Source organism: Schistocerca serialis, chromosome 9 (genome assembly GCF_023864345.2).
Source record: "Schistocerca serialis cubense isolate TAMUIC-IGC-003099 chromosome 9, iqSchSeri2.2, whole genome shotgun sequence".
In the NCBI taxonomy this organism is placed as follows: Eukaryota; Metazoa; Arthropoda; class Insecta; order Orthoptera; family Acrididae; genus Schistocerca; species Schistocerca serialis.
The window spans coordinates 421892329-421910928 of record NC_064646.1 but is presented as its reverse complement, the minus strand read 5'-3'; the positions used below and the strand labels follow the sequence as shown (position 1 = coordinate 421910928).

Below are 18600 nucleotides of genomic sequence, written 5' to 3'. Positions count from 1 at the left end.
GGCCCCGGTAGGCCACTCGTGGACTGAAGACGGGGTGCTTTTTCTTTAGCGGGAAACCAGAACTTCGAATATTCATAAGCACCTGCGGAATGTCTACGGAGAGCTATTAGTGAACCAAAGAATGGTGAGTCGTTGTGCGAAGCGTGTGTCATAATCGCCACAAGGCCACGCAAACTTGTCCGATACTCCACGCCGGCCACCCACATTCATCTCAGACTTCTGCAGTCTTCGTCACGACGAAAATGCAAACGAACTTCTTCTTTCCATGGCAACGCAAGACCTCGCACAAGTCCGCACACCCAAGGAGAGCTCATAACACTTAATTGGACTGTTCTTCCTCATTGACTGTGCAACCAGGGACCTCGACCTTCCGACTTCCTCCTATTTGGCCCAATGAACGATGCACTCCGCAGGAAGCAGTACGTGGATAATGAGGACGTTAATGACGCAGCAAGACGTTGCCTCCGATATCGACCGGTACAGTGGTACAATGCGGGGATACAGTAAGGTGGCGTGAGGCTGTTGCATTGGGCAGAGAGTGTGTTGAAAAATAGGGTTTTGTAGACTAAAGAATATTTTCGTGTATTGGAACCCTGAATAAAACTAACCTGCTTAAAGAAAAAAATATGTTGCATTACTTACTGAACGCCCCTCGTGCATGTTTGCCACGAGTCACATTCATGTAGCCCCATGAAGCTACGTATACGTATCAAGCAGAAGAAACACCAATGAAAACCTTTTACTACTGTAATACTATATAAACTTATGTTTTGTTTTTCTTTGTGAAATGCTACATGTAACTGAAATCAACGTAATGATATTTGGCCAGACTACTTTTTCTAAAGAGGGCAGACAGAGAGGAACTCTGTGACTTTGATCGTCTCGCTGTTGTACCATAAGGATACATGTTTGCATGTACCGTAATTCTGACTTAGATAGAGCGTGTTGTTGTACTTATTTATGTGGAATTTCTTTAGGGGTAATATTACACCTAACAGAGTACCATGTTAGAAACAACAATTTTGTAAGGAATTTTTATTTTTTCAGAGGCCATAAGAAAAATGCTGGTGGCGAATTGTTTGAGTATATAATGACCGAACACATTATGTGTCCTTTTGTTATTCATTTTGCTAAGTAGGACATGTCTGAAATCGACTTTCCAATCATTTCTTTCAGTTCTTTGCGTACATTGTTACATAATAATTTATGTTGGGCTGATGGGTCACTTACCTTCGAACAATGACGTCGGAAATCTCTTCACTAGTCTCATGTACGAATGGACAGTGTCCTGATGTATTTCGATAATGCGTAGTTGCCAGATAGCATCAGTAATTATTATTTTCTCTAGAATCAGCCTAATCGTCATCGGCGGTTTTTCTCTTTTGGCGCGGAATTACATTAAATTCAGTGGTTGGCAAATATATCTCAGCTTTTTTATTCATCATGAAATAATTGAGAAAGAAGCACTTCAAGTCTGGCCTTGGTAGGAGGTAGGACAGCAGCAGATGAGTATTGTCTCGACCAATTTTTCCTAGTGGCCAGAGCCTGTTTAAGTCCCAAGAGACGGATGGGTCATATTGCTGAAACATCGAGAAATGCCTCTGAGACTTCCCAGCAGCTTTACCTCCAAACCCAACTCCCATGTTCAAGAAGATGAAAACCATGTGGTCCTCGGACAAGCACTTCTATCAAGTGTAGCCAGTGGGATGAGCTGCACCTTAAAACTGGGGCCTTCTGGCTGCGGGAAAAAACCATTACAGAACGTCTGCTGTATCGAGAGGTTGTACCCCCCTACAGAGAAAATGGTAATACAATCCAAAGTCTGCACAGCAATAAGACGGGTGGATCTCAGAGGACATGATGGACACGATCCAGGCATTACAAGCATAAGCAGTTTCAGAAAAATTGCTTTTATTAATATTGAATGTACAAGAGTTAGGAAAAAGCGAAGAATAGCCGAACACAGAAATAAAAGCAAAAAAATTTAGTTATAGCTGTCATAGCATAGTATTAGGATCAGAATAAAACGATCTTTGGCAGACTTACGATCGAATAAAGAAGAAGTGATAGATAACGTTCCAGCAGATTTTTTAAAATCATTGGGAGAAGTGGAAACAAGACACCTATTCACGTTGGTGTGTAGAGTGCAGGAGTCTGGCGATATAACATCTAACTTTCGGAAAAAAATCATGCACACAATTCCAAAGAGCGCAAGGGCCGACAGATGAGAGAACTATCACATAATCATCTTAACACGCATCCAAGTTGCTGACAAAAATTATACACAGAAGAATGGATAAGAAAATTGACGATCTGTTAGATGACGATCAGTTTGGCTATACGGAAGGTGAAGGCACAAGAGGCAATTCTGACATAGCGGTTGTTAATGGAAGCAGGACTAAAGAATAGAAAGGTCAAGACACTTTCATAAAATTTGTCGACCTGGAAAAAGCGTTCGACAGTGTACAAGATGCTCGAAATTCCGAGAAAGTTAGGGGAAGCCTATGGGGAAAGACAGGTGACATATAATATGTACAAGAACCAAGAGGAACAATAAGAATTGAAGAATGAAGTACTCGGATTAAAAAGGATGTAAGACAGAGATATAGATTTTTGCACCTACTAGTCAATCTATACGTCGAAAAAGTAATGATGGAAATAAAAGAAAGGTTCAAGAGTGGAACTAAAATTCAAGGTGAAATGATATCAAGATCCTCTTAAGACATTGCTACCCTCTGCGGAAATGAAGAAACATTATAGGGTCTGCCGAACGGAATGAACAGTCTAATGAGTACATAATATGTACTGCAAGTCGAAGAAAGGCGAAAGTAACGGGAAGTAGTAGAAATAAGAGCAGCGAGAAACTTAACATTAGGATAGGTGATGAAGTTAAAGAATTTTGCTACCTAGGCAGCAGAATAACCCATGGACGAGCAGCTGCTCATAAGCCACACATCAAGGCGGTAAATGGCAAACGGCGCCTCGCTTGGTGTAAGAAGACGATTTGTTCAAAACGTTGTGTGGAGTGACGAATCATGGTAACAATGTGGCCATCCGATGGCAGGGTGTGGGGGTGGCGAATGACCGGTGAACGTCATCTGCGAGCATGTGTACTGACAACAGTAAAATTCGGAGGCGGTGATGTTATGGTGTGGAGGCGGCTTGCAACCCTTGTTGTTTTGCGTGGTACTATCACAGCACAGGTCTACATTGATGTTTTAAGCGCCTTCTTGTATCCCACTGTTGAAGAGCAATTACGGAAGCCGGCTGGTGTGGTCGAGCGGTTCTTGTCGCTACAGTCTGGAACCGCGCGACCGCTACGGTCGCAGATTCTAATCCTGCCTCGGGCATGGATGTGTGTGATGTCCTTAGGTTAGTTAGGTTTAAGTAGTTCTACGTTCTAGGGGACTGATGACCTCTGAAGTTGTCTAATAGTGCTCAGAGCCATTTGAGCCATTTTTGGGCAATTAGGGGATGGCGATTGCGTCTTTGAACACGATCGAGCACCTGTTCATAATGCACGGTCTGTGGCAGAGAGGTTACACTACAAGGGACTGGCCTGCACAGAATCCTGACCTGACTCCTATAGGACATGTTTCGGAACGCCGACTTCGTGCCAAGCCTCACCTACCGACATCGGTACCTCTCCTCAGTGCAGCACTCCGTGAAAATGGGCTGCCATTCCCCAAGCAACCTTCCAGCACCTGACTGAACGTGTGCCTGCGAGAGAGGAAGATGTCATCAAGGTTCAAATGGCTCTGAGGTCATCAGTCCCCTAGAACTTAGAACTACTTAAACCTAACTAACCTAAGGACATCACACATATCCATGCCCGAGGCAGGATTCGAACCTGCGACCGTAGCGGTCGTGTGGTTCCGGACTGTAGCGCTTCGAACCGCTAGGCCACCCCGGCCGGCTGTCATCAAGGCTAAGGGTGGGCCAACACCATATTCAATTCCAGCATTACCAATGAGTCACGAACTTGTAAGTCATTTCCAGCCAGGTGTACGGATACTTTTGATCGCATAGTGTGTATCTTGACTCAGTTTCTAAACGGTTCGCCGCTTCCGGTTTTTAGGGGTATCTAGTAACACACTGAAAGAAAGCGACCTTACTGGGGTAACTCCCGACAGTGATGCAACACAAATCGAGTAAAAGTAACGTGGTTACGACCTTAACTGAATAAAACTACTGGGAAAACTTGTCGTAATCTACTCTTGCTTATGATAGTCACCTGATGTGATGTGGCGGATTGATAGCCTTATCAGGAGAGACTGACGAATCACGAAGGATGAAATTCGGCATTAGCCATGATTCAAAAATTGCGCGCCGTTAGTGTCGCCATTTCTAGTACGAGGGCAAACGGTAAAGCCAAAAGTCAAAACATTCCACATCTCCCCTGTCAGAGAAACCCAAAGCTGTTCACACAAGTTCCGCTAAGGTCATGATGACCTTCTTTGACTGCAGCGACCCTCTGCTTATCGATTTCCTCAGTCGTGGAGTTACAATCAATGTGCAGCGCTGTAAAGACATTTTGCAGAAACTGCGACTCGCCATAAGGTCAAAACGCCCAGGAATGCTGTCGGTCGGAAACATCCCGTTGCACGATACCGTCCGCCCCCACATTGCCGGTCGCACGAAGGCTACGCTTCACCGATTTGGTAGGGAAACATTGCAAGATCCTCCGTACAGCCGAGATATTTCACCAGGCGATTTTTACTTCTCTGGCGACCTGAAGAAAGGTATACTTGGAGGTCGAGGAAGTGCAAGAGTGAGTGTGGTTGTGCATCCGCAAGCGCCCTACCGTGTTCTACGAGGCAAAGCATGAATTGACCGTCTCCCAGTGGAATCAATGTCTTAACGCGTGTGGTAATTTAATTTTGGATGGAGCCGTCTCGTGATCCCGTTGTGGCGGGTGTTCGCTTTTCATGTGAATGTCCCTCATATTGCAGTAAGACAGTGTAAAACACCTGTACCAGCACTGTTATATCGGAGCCAATCTAGCACGTGATGGCCGGCAACCCATATTACGCCACAGAGGACGAGGTTGTGTATGTCCAAGGCGTACCAAAAGCGGAATGGTAAACACCGGCTATTTACATACAAGATAATGGAATCAGACTTTCCGAGCACTACTTCCAACAGGCGGAGCTCGAGCCACGGCCTACGGGAAGTATCACTACGCCAAAACGTGATTGGCAGGAGACAGCTATTTTGGGGCTAGAACCAGCCCCGAAGTTCAGTTCACTCCGGATGCCGACCTCCTGTACTTAGACCACTGACGATTATGCCTTCGTCTCTGAACTGGACCCTTATTAGTGTGTGTGTGTGTTACCACGCACCTTTGTGAAAAATTAAAAGTGAACTTTTGTTTTCTTCAATTAGGAGACTTTTGCTGGCATCGTTATTGTTACGTTTCGTTTGTTGTTCAGTATTCAACCTTGTTGTGTTTGTGAAAAATTGGGAATTGTCAGTCACAACAAACACTACTCACACAATATCTACAGAATGAATCACACAGAACAATATAAACACATAATAGGAAAACATCAAGACCAGCAGTGGAAGCTGTAGGTAAGAAACAAAATTAGGTAGAAGAATGGTTTCAGAATACGGAATGATAAAACAGTGAATTAGGTTGAAGGAAAATAAAAAGCTTACCTCATAAATCTACGTGATAATACCGAAGAGATTCGAAAAATATACTCGTATGTAAAAAAGCGTAACATACCCAAAAGATTAGTAATGTAAGCTCATCAAGAATCGTAGTACAGATTTATGTCACTTATAGAAAATGACGCGCGTGGTAAATAAGAGGTGACCTATAAAAACAAGCTCAACAAACAAGATAAATATGCAGCAAGAATAAACGACACAAATGAAGATACTTGTAGAAAAAGCTACCCAAAAACTGTGGACTGAAGAAGATGACAAAGAGAAAGAAACAAAAACTATAGAGGATGAAGGGGACATACTTGTGTATCAGGGAGTGACTTGACACGCTGCATGAGACAGGAGACGCACTGAAAGCGGCAGAGACTGATGGAGTAAGCGTAGAACACAAATGCAGTGGATTGAAGTTACAAATGAGGATCGTAGAGTTCTTAAACGAGTGTTGAATGACGAGGGTGGTGTCCGAGTCGTGGAAGACAGCAGATGTAGTACCGGGAAGAAGAAATATCGGTGAAAACTGTAGAGGAGTGAGCCTGCTAAATAGTTCTGCTAAACTCTATGCAATAGAATGAGAAAGATATCTGACGGCATCCTATCGGAAGAACAAAATGGCTTTGGATAAAGACGATCTCGTAGTAACGATGTTGGTATTGCACGTCAGTTATCGAGAAAGATGCGAGTACAACTACTCACATCACATTTGTAGATTATGAAAATGGTCTCAACATGCTGAACCGAAGTGAGCTTTCGACATAAGGCTCGAGGTTATCCGAGACCCTCAATGCAAGTAATAAAGACTTTGTATCAGCGCACAGGAATCACAGTAAATTTGTATAATATTCGTCACATACTCAGCCGACGTTGTTAGACAGTGGAAACTGGAAACTAAGCAAGGTGTCATATTAGTACCAATACACAGAAGTAAGTACTCTGCTCTTTGCCGATGAACAAATAATTATTCAGAAGATAGACAATGGCCTCTAGTTCGCAACACACCGTTTAAAACAAATATGTTAGAACTACCATCTAAAAACTTCATTAACAAAAACTGAAAAAACAGAAATTTTCAGCTGTCTCTAAAATAATACTAGATGAATACAAAAATACTGTCACCAGAAATTTAAAATGTTTCAAATGTTTTTTTAGATCAATAAATAGATCGCTGGGTGGCAAGGATAGGAAGAACTTAAAGTTAAAATTTTACAAGGTAATAGCTGTCCCTATTGTAACAAATGGAAGTGAATTTTGGACCTCAACTAAGAAAGACAAAAGAATACTGTCGTCTGAAACGAAATCTTCAAGGAAAATACCCTCAGACATCTAACACAAAACAATGCCATCGCCGAATATGCTTCTGTTTACAAGACTGACCAAAAGGTGGGGTACCAGCAGTCTCATTTTTACCTTTCACGCAACCGTGGTCTAGGGGTGGCGTCTTTGATTCATAATCTAAACGTCTTCGGTCCCGGGTTCGATCCCCGCCACTGCCTAAATTTTGATAAATAATCAGCATTGGCGGCCGAAGACTTCCGGCATAAGAAGTCAGCCTCATTCTGCCAACGGCCTTGTCAAAGTGGGCGGAGGAGCGGATAGAGGTTCGGGGCACACTCTTGTCCTAGGGGTGGGAAATTGCCCCTAAAGGCGAAAGAATCAGCAATGATCAACGACATGAGGATACAGAAGGCAATGGAAACCACTGAATTAAAGACACGTAACGTGTATCCACAGGACATGTGGCCTGTAATTGACGAAGTGTCATGATGATCTCTCCATTGGTAAAAGATTCCGGAATAGTCCTCCATTCGGATCTCCGGGAGGGGACTGCCAAGGGGGAGGTTACCATGAGAAAAATATTGAATAATCAACGAAAGGATAACGTTCTACGAGACGGGGCGTGGAATGTCAGAAGCTTGAACGTGGTAGGGAAACTAGAAAATCAGAAACGGGAAATGCAAAGGCTCAATCTAGATATAGTAGGGGTCAGTGAAGTGAAGGGGAAGGAAGACAAGGATTTCTGGTCAGATGAGTATCGGGTAATATCAACAGCAGCAGAAAATGGTATAACAGGTGTAGGATTCGTTATGAATCGGAAGGTAGGGTTGGTTCAAAATGGCTCTGAGCACTATGGGACTCAACTGCTGTGGTTATCAGTCCCCTAGAACTTAGAACTACTTAAACCTAACTAACCTAAGGACATCACACACATCCATGCCCGAGGCAGGATTCGAACCTGCGACCGTAGCAGTCACACGGTTCCGGACTGCGCGCCTAGAACCGCGAGACCACCGCGGCCGGCGGAAGGTAGGGCAGAGGGTGTGTTACTGTGGACAGTTCAGTGACCGGGTTGTTCTAATCAGAATCTACAGCAGACCAACACCGACAACGATAGTTCAGGTATACATGCCGACGTCGCAAGCTGAAGATGAACAGATAGAGAAAGTGTATGAGGATATTGAAAGGGTAATGCAGTTTGTCTATGTGATCGCCGTAAGCTTATTGACACCAGTGCTTACTAATTTAAGTTACATATTACAGCACTGAAGATGGTCACTAAGTGACCGAAAATCGATTTTGCGATAATAAACAAAAATATACGACCAATGCTGTCTCTCCTTTCAAGTATACCCATTATCTGGTCGTAGTGCACAGGACACTATGGAGTCGCCAATCAATAAGTTTCAGCTAGTAATAGCGAATACCCTGTTCAAGAACCACAAGAGGAGGAGGTATAGTCGGAAAAGGCCGGGAGATGCGGGAAGATTTCAATTAGATTACATCATGGTCAGACAGAGATTCCGAAATCAGATACTGGATTCTAAGGCGTACCCAGGAGCAAATATAGACTCAGATCACAATATAGTAGTGATGAAGAGTAGGCTGAAGTTCAAGACATTAGTCAGGAAGAATCAATACGCAAAGAAGTGGGATACGGAAGTACTAAGGAATGACGAGATACGTTTGAAGTTCTCTAACGCTATAGATACAGCAATAAGGAATAGCGCAGTAGGCAGTACAGTTGAAGAGGAATGGACATCTCTAAAAAGGGCCATCACAGATGTTGGGAAGGCAAACATAGGTACAAGGATGGTAGCTGCGAAGAAACCATGGGTAACAGAAGAAATACTTCAGTTGATTGATGAAAGGAGGAAGTACAAACATGTTCCGGGGCCGGCCGGTGTGGCCGTGCGGTTAAAGGCGCTTCAGTCTGGAACCGCGTGACCGCTACGGTCGCAGGTTCGAATCCAGCCTCGGGCATGGATGTGTGTGATGTACTTAGGTTAGTTAGGTTTAATTAGTTCTAAGTTGTAGGCGACTGATGACCTCAGAAGTTAAGTCGCATAGTGCTCAGAGCCATTTGAACCATTTTGAACCATGTTCCGGGAAAATCAGGAATACAGAAATACAAGTCGCTGAGGAATGAAATAAATACGAAGTGTAGGGAAGCTAAGACGAAATAGCTGCAGGAAAAATGTGAAGACATCGAAAAAGATATGATTGTCGGAAGGACAGACTCAGCATACAGGAAAGTCAAAACAACCTTTGGTGACATTAAAAGCAACGGTGGTAACATTAAGAGTGCAATGGGAATCCCACTGTTAAATGCAGAGGAGAGAGCAGATAGGTGGAAAGAATACACTGAAAGCTTTTATGAGGGTGAAGATTTGTCTGATGTGATAGAAGAAGAAACAGGAGTCGATTTAGAAGAGATAGGGGATCCAGTATTAGAATCGGAATTTAAAAGAGCCTTGGAGGACTTACGGTCAAATAAGGCAGAAGGGATAGATAACATTCCATCAGAATTTCTAAAATTATTGGGGGAAGTGGCAACAAAACGACTATTCACGTTGGTGTGTAGCATATATGAGTCTGGCGATATACCATCTGACTTTCGGAAAAGCATCATCCACACAATTCCGAAGACGGCAAGAGCTGACAAGTGCGAGAATTATAGCACAATCAGCTTAACAGCTCATGCATCGAAGCTGCTTACAAGAATAATATACAGAAGAATGGAAAAGAAAATTGAGAATGCGCTTGGTGACGATCAGTTTGGCTTTAGGAAAAGTAAAGGGACGAGAGAGGCAATTCCGACGTTACGGGTAATAATGGAAGCAAGGCTAAAGAAAAATCAAGACACTTTCATAGGATTTGTCGACCTGGAAAATGCGTTCGACAATATAAAATGGTGCAAGCTGTTCGAGATTCTGAGAAAAGTAGGGGTAAGCCATAGGGAGAGACGGGTCATATACAATATGCACAACAACCAAGAGGGAATAATAAGAGTGGGCGGTCAAGAACGAAGTGCTCGTATTATGAAGGGTGTAAGACAAGGCTGTAGCCTTTCGCCCCTACTCTTCAATCTGTACATCAAGAAAGCAATGATGGAAATAAAAGAAAGGTTCAGGAGTAAAATTAAAATACAAAGTGAAAGGATATCAATGATACGATTCGCTGATGACATTGCTATCCTGAGTGAAAGTGAAGAAGAATTAAATGATCTGCTGAACGGAATGAACAGTCTAATGAGTACACAGTATGGTTTAGGAGTAAATCGGAGAAAGACGAAGGTAATGAGAAGTAATAGAAAAGAGAACAGCGAGAAACTTAAAATCAGGATTGATGGTCACGAAGTCAATGAAGTTAAAGAATAATGCTACCTAGGCAGTAAAATAACCAACGACGGACGGAGCAAGGAGGACATCAAAAGCAGACTCGCTATGGCAAAAAAGGCATTTCTGGCCAAGAGAAGTCTGCTAATATCAAATACCGGCCTTAATTTAAAGAAGAAATTTCTGAGGATGTACGTCTGGAGTACAGCATTGTATGGTAGTGAAAGATGGACTGTGGGAAAACCGGAACAGAAGAGAATCGAAGCATTTGAGATGTGGTGCTGTAGACGAATGTTGAAAATTGGGTGGACTGATAAGGTAAGGAATGAGGAGGTTCTACGCAGAATCCGAGAGGAAAGGAATATGTGGAAAACACTGATAAGAAGGGACAGGATAATAGGTCATCTGTTAAGACATGAGGGAATGACTTCCATGGTACTAGAGGGAGCTGTAGAGGGCAAAAACTGTAGAGGAAGTCAGAGATTGGAATACGTCAAGCAAATAATTGAGGTCGTAGGTTGCAAGTGCTACTCTGAAATGAAGAGGTTAGCACAGGAAAGGAATTCGTGGCGGGCCGCATCAAACCAGTCAGTAGACTGACGACCAAAGAAAAAAAGTACCTTTAAAAATTTTGTCATTCTTGCCTGCAAAACTTCAAGTTCACGTTAGAGTGGCCCAACTGAACGTACATATTACCATATTGTATCGTCCACAAGGGGTTGCTTAAAAGCGGGGAGAGGGAGGTGGTGGTTGGAGGTGGGGGGGGGGGGGAGGGGTGTGGAAGGGTGTAGGCATTTTGTCTTCAGGAAAGTTATTCTTATGATGTGATGTGTAAAGACGTATCAAGAAAAGACTTTTAAGTACCCTGAATGTTTATGGCTAAAGTTTAGCAGTGTGTGGTGGTATGGACGTGCGTATCCAGTCCACCAATGTCGCAATTAACTTTAAATCATCATCTTACCTCGTTCATCATAATGTCGAACGGCGTCCATATAAGGCTTAGACAGCCAAACAGCAGGCTAAGTCCACCTCCAATGACGAGCCAAAGGATACCTGTAACAATGAGTGAATGGTTAATATCCATGTGTACGGCTAAATCTGTCGTTGTAGAAGTGTTTCATGTATCTATCAATTGCATATTCGACTACAGTGGAGGTATATCATTTTGGGGCAATAACTAGAGATTACAGTGAATCTAGAAAGGAAAACACGTGAGAAGCATGTTCAACAGAATCAGTATATCGAAGTTTCGAAAATGTTTGTGAGTGCATCTGTGTATTGATATTATCACAAGACTGTTTACGAATCCTTGTACAATCGCGATGCCCAGTGCACTATCAGTGAACAGTAACCTGAGAAGTACATTTCGCTGTGAAATAATTAATATTTCTGAAAAGAGCAAGTGAAAAGATCTCCGTCTATTGAATGCTGTTACTGTGTAGATAAAGAGCTGTTGTCAATAGATATATTTTACACTCTACTACTCGAAAAAAGTTGACAACAAATAGTAATCACCATTATGCAGACGCTGAACTGTTGAATTCGATTTCGGGAGGAACAGCCTTTAAATATCGAGTGCTAATATTTTTTCTGCAAATAATGTGATACGAATGGCAGCCATATTTTTATACAAAGAACATTAAGGATCAACCTCGATTATAAAGCGAGTTCGTTAGAGATAGACTGCAAGCTCTGAATGTGGCGTTTTCCAAAAATTGTTTAGAGAAATGACGAAAAACCTAACTATGGATTATAACAGCTACGTTTATGACGTGGCTCCGTATTTCTACAAGTCGAAGCATCAGCTGTGGCGAAACGAAGAACGTCACAAAAATAGACTTATAGACGTTCATCCCATTTTAATATATTTATATAATACTATTTTAATATATGTATTACATAGGAATCTGAAAGGGTTGTGTTCTTCTAAAAGAGTCTATAAAAACTCATTCGAAAACCATGTAATTCTGTTACGAATTAAGCTAATATTTATGGAACATCAAGTAAAATTTCACACTGGCGCGTTTCACACTTCTCGCTAATTTGACAGTTACAGTATTTTTGCATCAGAGATATGTCTTCAGACAACTGTTGCATACTGTCGTCTAAACAATTTAGTTTGTAGGCTCTCAATTTTGTTTTGTACGAAGTATCTCAAGTGGAAGGAGATAAAATCTATGGATCACGTTATAACTTTTGAAGTTTGTGGTACTTGTGGTTAGTTAAGCTACTACAGATTTTGAATATGATGTTCGTTACCAACGAAATTGAGCTTAAGTGTCTCAGTGCCAATCTGGAGTTTCTAATCGTCCAGCAGAGTATTTTTGTCCGTAGAAGGACCGGTCTCGGTTAGAATCCCAGTCGCCACCAATTTTTACAGCAAACGAAGAAAGTAATATAAAGTGGTCATGCTGAGATCTATAGCCCCATACGAACAAAGTAGTGCAGAAACTACAAAGGATACTACATATAGTCAATAGCAATGAATATAATGTTCTGGATATTCTTGTCATTATAAAACTGTGCAGATACGCAACATTCCGATAACCTTCATTATCACGATCTTCAGAATCAGCTAACTGATGTGACGACTACGGTGGTCTCCTTTTATGATTGGTAATCAATGTATAGCTGTTTAAAATTGCCACTAAAATCTCATTCAGCCAGCTACCGGTCAATAGCAAAATACCGACGTAATATCTGGTGTCACGAGGAAACTTATTTTATAAAGCGACGTAGAACGGAGAAATATGTTATAAAGTCTCCGTTATCATCAGAGGGTTTTAGAATGTGCTGTAGTATTAAAACACATGCTAAATTTTCGTGCATGTCCGGTATGAGGTGTCAAATTAGTTTTACATTATTTCAACTTCAGATAACTAATCAAGCTTTTGATGACCCATAAAGTATTTTTTCTGTAAGTTACATGTCTAGATGTAGCAGGGAAGCGAAGGGTACTAAGAAAAAATATTCCTTTTGGAACGCAAAAAAGCCTAATATGGTACTATTTTAAAACACTTCCTGCAACGTGGGGTAGCAGGTACCTTGTACCTTACTCAGAACTTTCCAAAATCTCCCTACAAATTTTGGTATGCGAACATATCAGCACGTTTTTATGCTGAGAGTGGAGACAATAGTAATGGGAAAGTGACAGAAAAGTAATAAATTTTGTAACATAGTAGACAGTGTTTGTGATATATAAAGATGGAGGGAGACAATGGCAATGTAAGAGAAAGAGAGGAGGATAGTGGCAGTGGAACTTTTTGACAGGGACAGTACTAGGAAAAAAGTGGTGGGAAGAGACAATGAGAAGGAGAAAGTTGAAGTGGATGAGAGTTAGTGGCAGTGAGAGAGTCTGTGACAATGACAATGAGGAACAGAGGGATTGTGACAGTAAGAAGAGACAGCAGGAGTGGGAAGGAATGAATGAGATAGCAGCAATAAGAGAGAGCAAGAGGGAAACATTGTCTGCGAGAAGAGACAATAGTACTAGAACGAAGGAAACAGTGGCTGTGAGGCGAAGAATGACAGAAAGACACAAAGAAATAATAGCAACTCCTTAAGCTGAATGAATGTGAGAGAATGGGCAAGTTGGGGTGGATGGATATGAGTGACTTACAGCGATGAACTAATCGGTGTGAGTAAGGTATAATTAGGGGTGCTTATCAGAGTGAGATGTGAGCTGTATTTAAAAATTGTGCAAATACGTTTGCATGTCAAAATTTCTGGGACAGTTTTTAAACATACTGAGGAAGGTAGAATGAGGCAGCAGGTACCCCACTTTACAATCAGATTCTTTAAAACAGCAGTATACTAGCTTTTAAAGTGCACCGATTGGAGCATTTTTCCCCATGTAATGAATGCATCAAACGCTTCGTCCACAAGAAGTCTAGGGATGTGCTAAATAGTTCCAACATAATAATAGTAACAACAATTTTGTGGAAAAATAATGGTTAAAACATTTTATATTTCCGATCTTTATTTTATTGCATGGACAGGCCGCAAACAAGAACAAGCATTGTGCTGTCCTGACGAATATGACGAATACCACTTCAGCCGTCCGGTGTGACCGTGCCGTTCTAGGCGCTTCAGTCTGGAACCGCGTGACGGCTACGGTCGCAGGTTCGAATCCTGCCTCGGGCATGGATGTGTGTGATGTACTTAGGTTAGTTAGTGGTTCTAAGTTCTAGGGGACTGATGACCATAGATGTTAAGTCCCATAGTGCTCAGAGCCATTTGAACCGTTTGAATACCACTTCGGATTCGATTGGTCGCATTTCGTGTAAACATTCGCGAAAAGGTAAACACGCACAAGAGCAACGCAGTGGAGAGGAGGGTTCAGGCAGGCGGGCGTTACGCAACCGCCGTCCTTGGAGAGACAGCGAGAGTCGTCAGACGGCAGAGGCGTGCCTCACCTCTGTGACGTCACGCCACACGCCGTAGCCGGCCGGCGCTTTCACGGTCAAGGTGACGGCGGCGTCCACGGGAAGCGCTGCGTTCCCTCGAATCACGTAACTCTCGGCGGCCAACGCCTCTTGCGAAAGTTGTTTGCAACGGTACTACTAACGGCCGTAGCGTCGAGGTAAACAGCAAACTTTGCTGACGTAGAGGACACACAGTTGCTGCGACAATCCAAGACGGGAATGACGGCCAGGCCTGCAAGGCCATTTCCCTGAGAGCTGAGTGACCTCTTCTGAAACTCGGAGGTGCAATTTCGGTCTGTTCGTGTCAGCTAGGTGGACGCGTTGCACAGCCGCAATAACAAAGGTAGAAAATCAGACACTGTACCGGATCACATAGATCTGACATCGTACGCACTACGCCAACGAAAGCAACCGAACGTCAGTGACTACTAGGCCGAAAGTTGGTCACCAGTGCGTTGGCGTTTGGCTTCTCATTCACTCTAAACGTAGGGCTTGAGTCCAATTGATTCGCCCATGTGAAATCGCAGTTGACTTTTGTGGCTTACAGACATTGCTCCTGTTTTGTTATTGTTATAAACTAGCGCTTTAGTTACAATTTCACTGGCGAATATTATAAGGAAAGAAGAAGATTTAGCAGTCGCCGCATGTGCAGCATTTTTATTTTACTGAAAGAAGCTTATCAACTGTAAAAGAAGTAGATGAAGAAACATTGCTGGTGGAAGACGTCTCTCTTAAAAAACGGGGAGCAGTGTGGTGGAATGAAATTAATGTCTTAAAGCTGAATTGGACAGTGGACTATTTCATAATTTTTTCTCTAATGAGAGCTACAGATTTCGAACTGTTATTTAATTGTGTAGGCCCGAAAATTTCCGAACGTAACACCTTTTAGGAGAGCTATAGCTACAGCAGAAAGTTACTAGTCACTCCCTGTTTTGTTTGTTTCTCTTTCACGGCGAGAAGATGTCAATAAAGATACAATTTTCTTTCTTACGCCGTGCGTATCACTTTCTGAAAACGAAGTTATTTTCCTCCAGGCGTGTAGTCTTCTCAGTATATTTTTATAATTGCAGTTTATAGAAGCCTATTCGTGTTCACTATTAAATTTTGTCAGCTTTAACTTCTTTCCATATTTCAGACTAAACTCTAGTGTTTTCCAGAATTACTGATGACGATCTTGTTAAATTAAAGACCGAAACCGATAAATAAAACATTCTGAGTGTGACATTCTGAGTGCGACCTAAATTGACACCCATTACAGAGACATAACAAAAAGCAACTGGACTAATGAACATTCAAGCCAGCGTCCACACCAGAGGACCGGTCATAACGCCAACTAACTGCCAAGGCTTTGATCTTGCCACCAGCAGATCCAACCACAACCAAGATCAACCGTTCTTTGGCTCTGATTTGCCGCCCATTGACACCAAACGAATCTCGGCTAACAAAACACTAGGCTGCCATTCGTTGGCTTAGTGTGTACATGCCTGGCTGAAGTTCGTCGGCCTGAAACGGCCTAGTGTGTACGTGGCTTTACAGAGAAAGATCATCAACTCGACCTCGTACTTCAAGGAGAAAAAAGTACACGTGTCACATATGAGCCCCAACAACCGATCCCTTGCGAAAATTTTGGCCACTATTCCGATAGTAGCCAATTATGAACTTCTAAAGTACAGCTTGTTTGTCACTGCTCTTCTCCACTGCCCCTGTTTAATGCCACGGTGCGAAGTACTATACAGTTGAGTAAGAGGTTTACATTTATAGTGTCATTGTAGTGCTGCATCTCCAGAAGAGGTACGGAATGACAGCCAAATTGCAATGTTAGCTATTCGGCATATATAAAAGGCAAACGAAAGGTTATGGGGCCTAATTTGTGCTACTATTCTCATCTTTCAATTTCTTTAGAGAAACAGTAGACAACTTCACGAAGGAAGACGTGCAAGGTATAAAGCAAAATAGTGGACTGACATTCTTTGCTTTTTTGCTAGAGGATGGCGACGACGACTCCGTGGCTGCCATTTCAGTGCAGTCACATTCGTCGAACAGTGTCATTGCTACAGCGGGAGAGGGATGTGAAAATGAGGAAGTGAGGGATGATGAAGCCTGCTTTGAAGATGTAATGTAGTCGGATGCAGCTTTGCCCCTGTCTGTTACAGAGCAGAATATGAAACGCTCTGTAGCCTTTTGGAAAAGACTCCCTGTAGACACACTTACTGTCATGAACCTTCCTGGCAGATTAAAACTGTGTGCCGGACCGAGGCTCGAACTCGGGACCTTTGCCTTTCGCGGGCAAGTGCTTTACCAACTGAGCTACCCAAGCACGACTCACGCCCCGTCCTCACAGCTTTACTCCTGCCAGTACCTCGTCTCCTACCTTCCAAACTTTACAGAAGCTCTCCTACGAACCTTGTTGAACTAGCACTCCTGAAAGAAAGGATATTGCGGAGACATGGCTTAGCCACAGCCTGGGGGATGTTTCTCACTCTGGAAACAGTCACCTCCGGTTGAAGTTTTAAAAAAGATACGAGGATATTTGGGCCGCTAGTCAAACAAATTTCTCTTTCATGTGGATAATATTGTACCAATCGCCTCATTTTCTGGTAGCGTCAACAACGAAAATATATAGACAACCTTGTTGGAAGAACATCCGCAACTGAGCATTGTACTAGAGGTTGAAAATACAGCTGCAGTTGTAAATTTCTCTCAAAAGCCCATCCTCAGGTGTCGCAACGTGTACTAGGCGCGGTGTGCTACCTATGAGCGCAGAAGAAGGAGACACCGCGTCTAGTACACGTCAACCGAGGCGCTCGGGGGGCCTCATTACAGTTGCGACACCTGAGGATGGACTTATGAGAGCCCGAAACCGGTCGTGATAACAAAATATATTTACAATTGAAGTGGTACTTTCAACCTCTAGGCAGATATACAGATGTGCAGGCAGAGTGTAGTTTCTAAAATCGTAAAAGATGACAGAAGAACAGTTTTAATTGTGGCTTCACTTTCCGGCCACAAAAGCTTGTCACTGCATAAAGATAAAGGAGACGAAGATATTTCAGTTTTTCTATTGACGATACCATCAGGTGGAACAAGATAGTCTGAATGTAAATACATGAAACTGCAACTCTTTTACTCAGGTCTGGGAGATGGCCCGGCGCCAGCAGCCATACTATAAGAATTCCCAGCCATATTTATTATACAGGTGGCTGCCCATACAGCCTCAAGGAGATCGTATCTGCAAGCGGTAAGAAGACCACGAACTTTAGTACAGTCAGAACTCAGCACCGCTCCCAGTGCCGAGGCCCACCTTACATTGTCCTCCACTGATAACAAAGTCAAGGAGTGGGCCGGTGGCTCAGCCACTGTAACGGAGACATTGTCTGAAGTAGCAGTATGCGACACACCGCAGCACTCTTTTCTTAGAAACGCTTTGCCACCCACGTCGTGCTGAATACCGTGCCAGGGCAGAGAAAAACCACTAACGAGACCCAAGTGCAAATCAGCGTTCAGTTAATGGAAAAATATCGTGTTATAGAGGAACATTAAGCTCCACAATCAAAATTTAAGATACATTTGCATATCAGTACTGAGATTGTACTAGCAAAAACGCAAAAATTATCCCTTCATCCTTCGACTAAATAATTAGTTCCGTCCATGAGAATGAAACCGGCAGGCTGGCTCGAGCCTGACGCCTTTGAGATGCGACAAACCTTATTAGGCGAGCCGGTTTGCTCTCTACCACTACTGTCGCTGACGGATGTGGGGCATGTGGTTTTGGGTTGCTTACTGTTACTCTCGGTCACCTCTTGTTCGAGCTTGGTATGGCAAAGACGAATGAGGTCTTTGTGCTCTGTTCTGATGTCGAGAAGAAAGCTACCTTTGTCTGTTGGAGGTCCGCG

The 18600-nt window shown here is 43.0% G+C and overlaps 1 protein-coding gene across 1 annotated transcript in view; it reads right to left on the bottom strand.

The window, feature by feature from the left end:
• LOC126418864 (scavenger receptor class B member 1-like) overlaps positions 1-18600 on the bottom strand; it is a 339487-nt gene that overhangs the window by 69522 nt on the left and 251365 nt on the right. The window contains exon 2 of the mRNA XM_050085862.1: positions 11245-11336. Coding sequence (XP_049941819.1) covers positions 11245-11336 — 92 coding nt within the window. The remainder of the gene's footprint in view (positions 1-11244; positions 11337-18600) is intronic.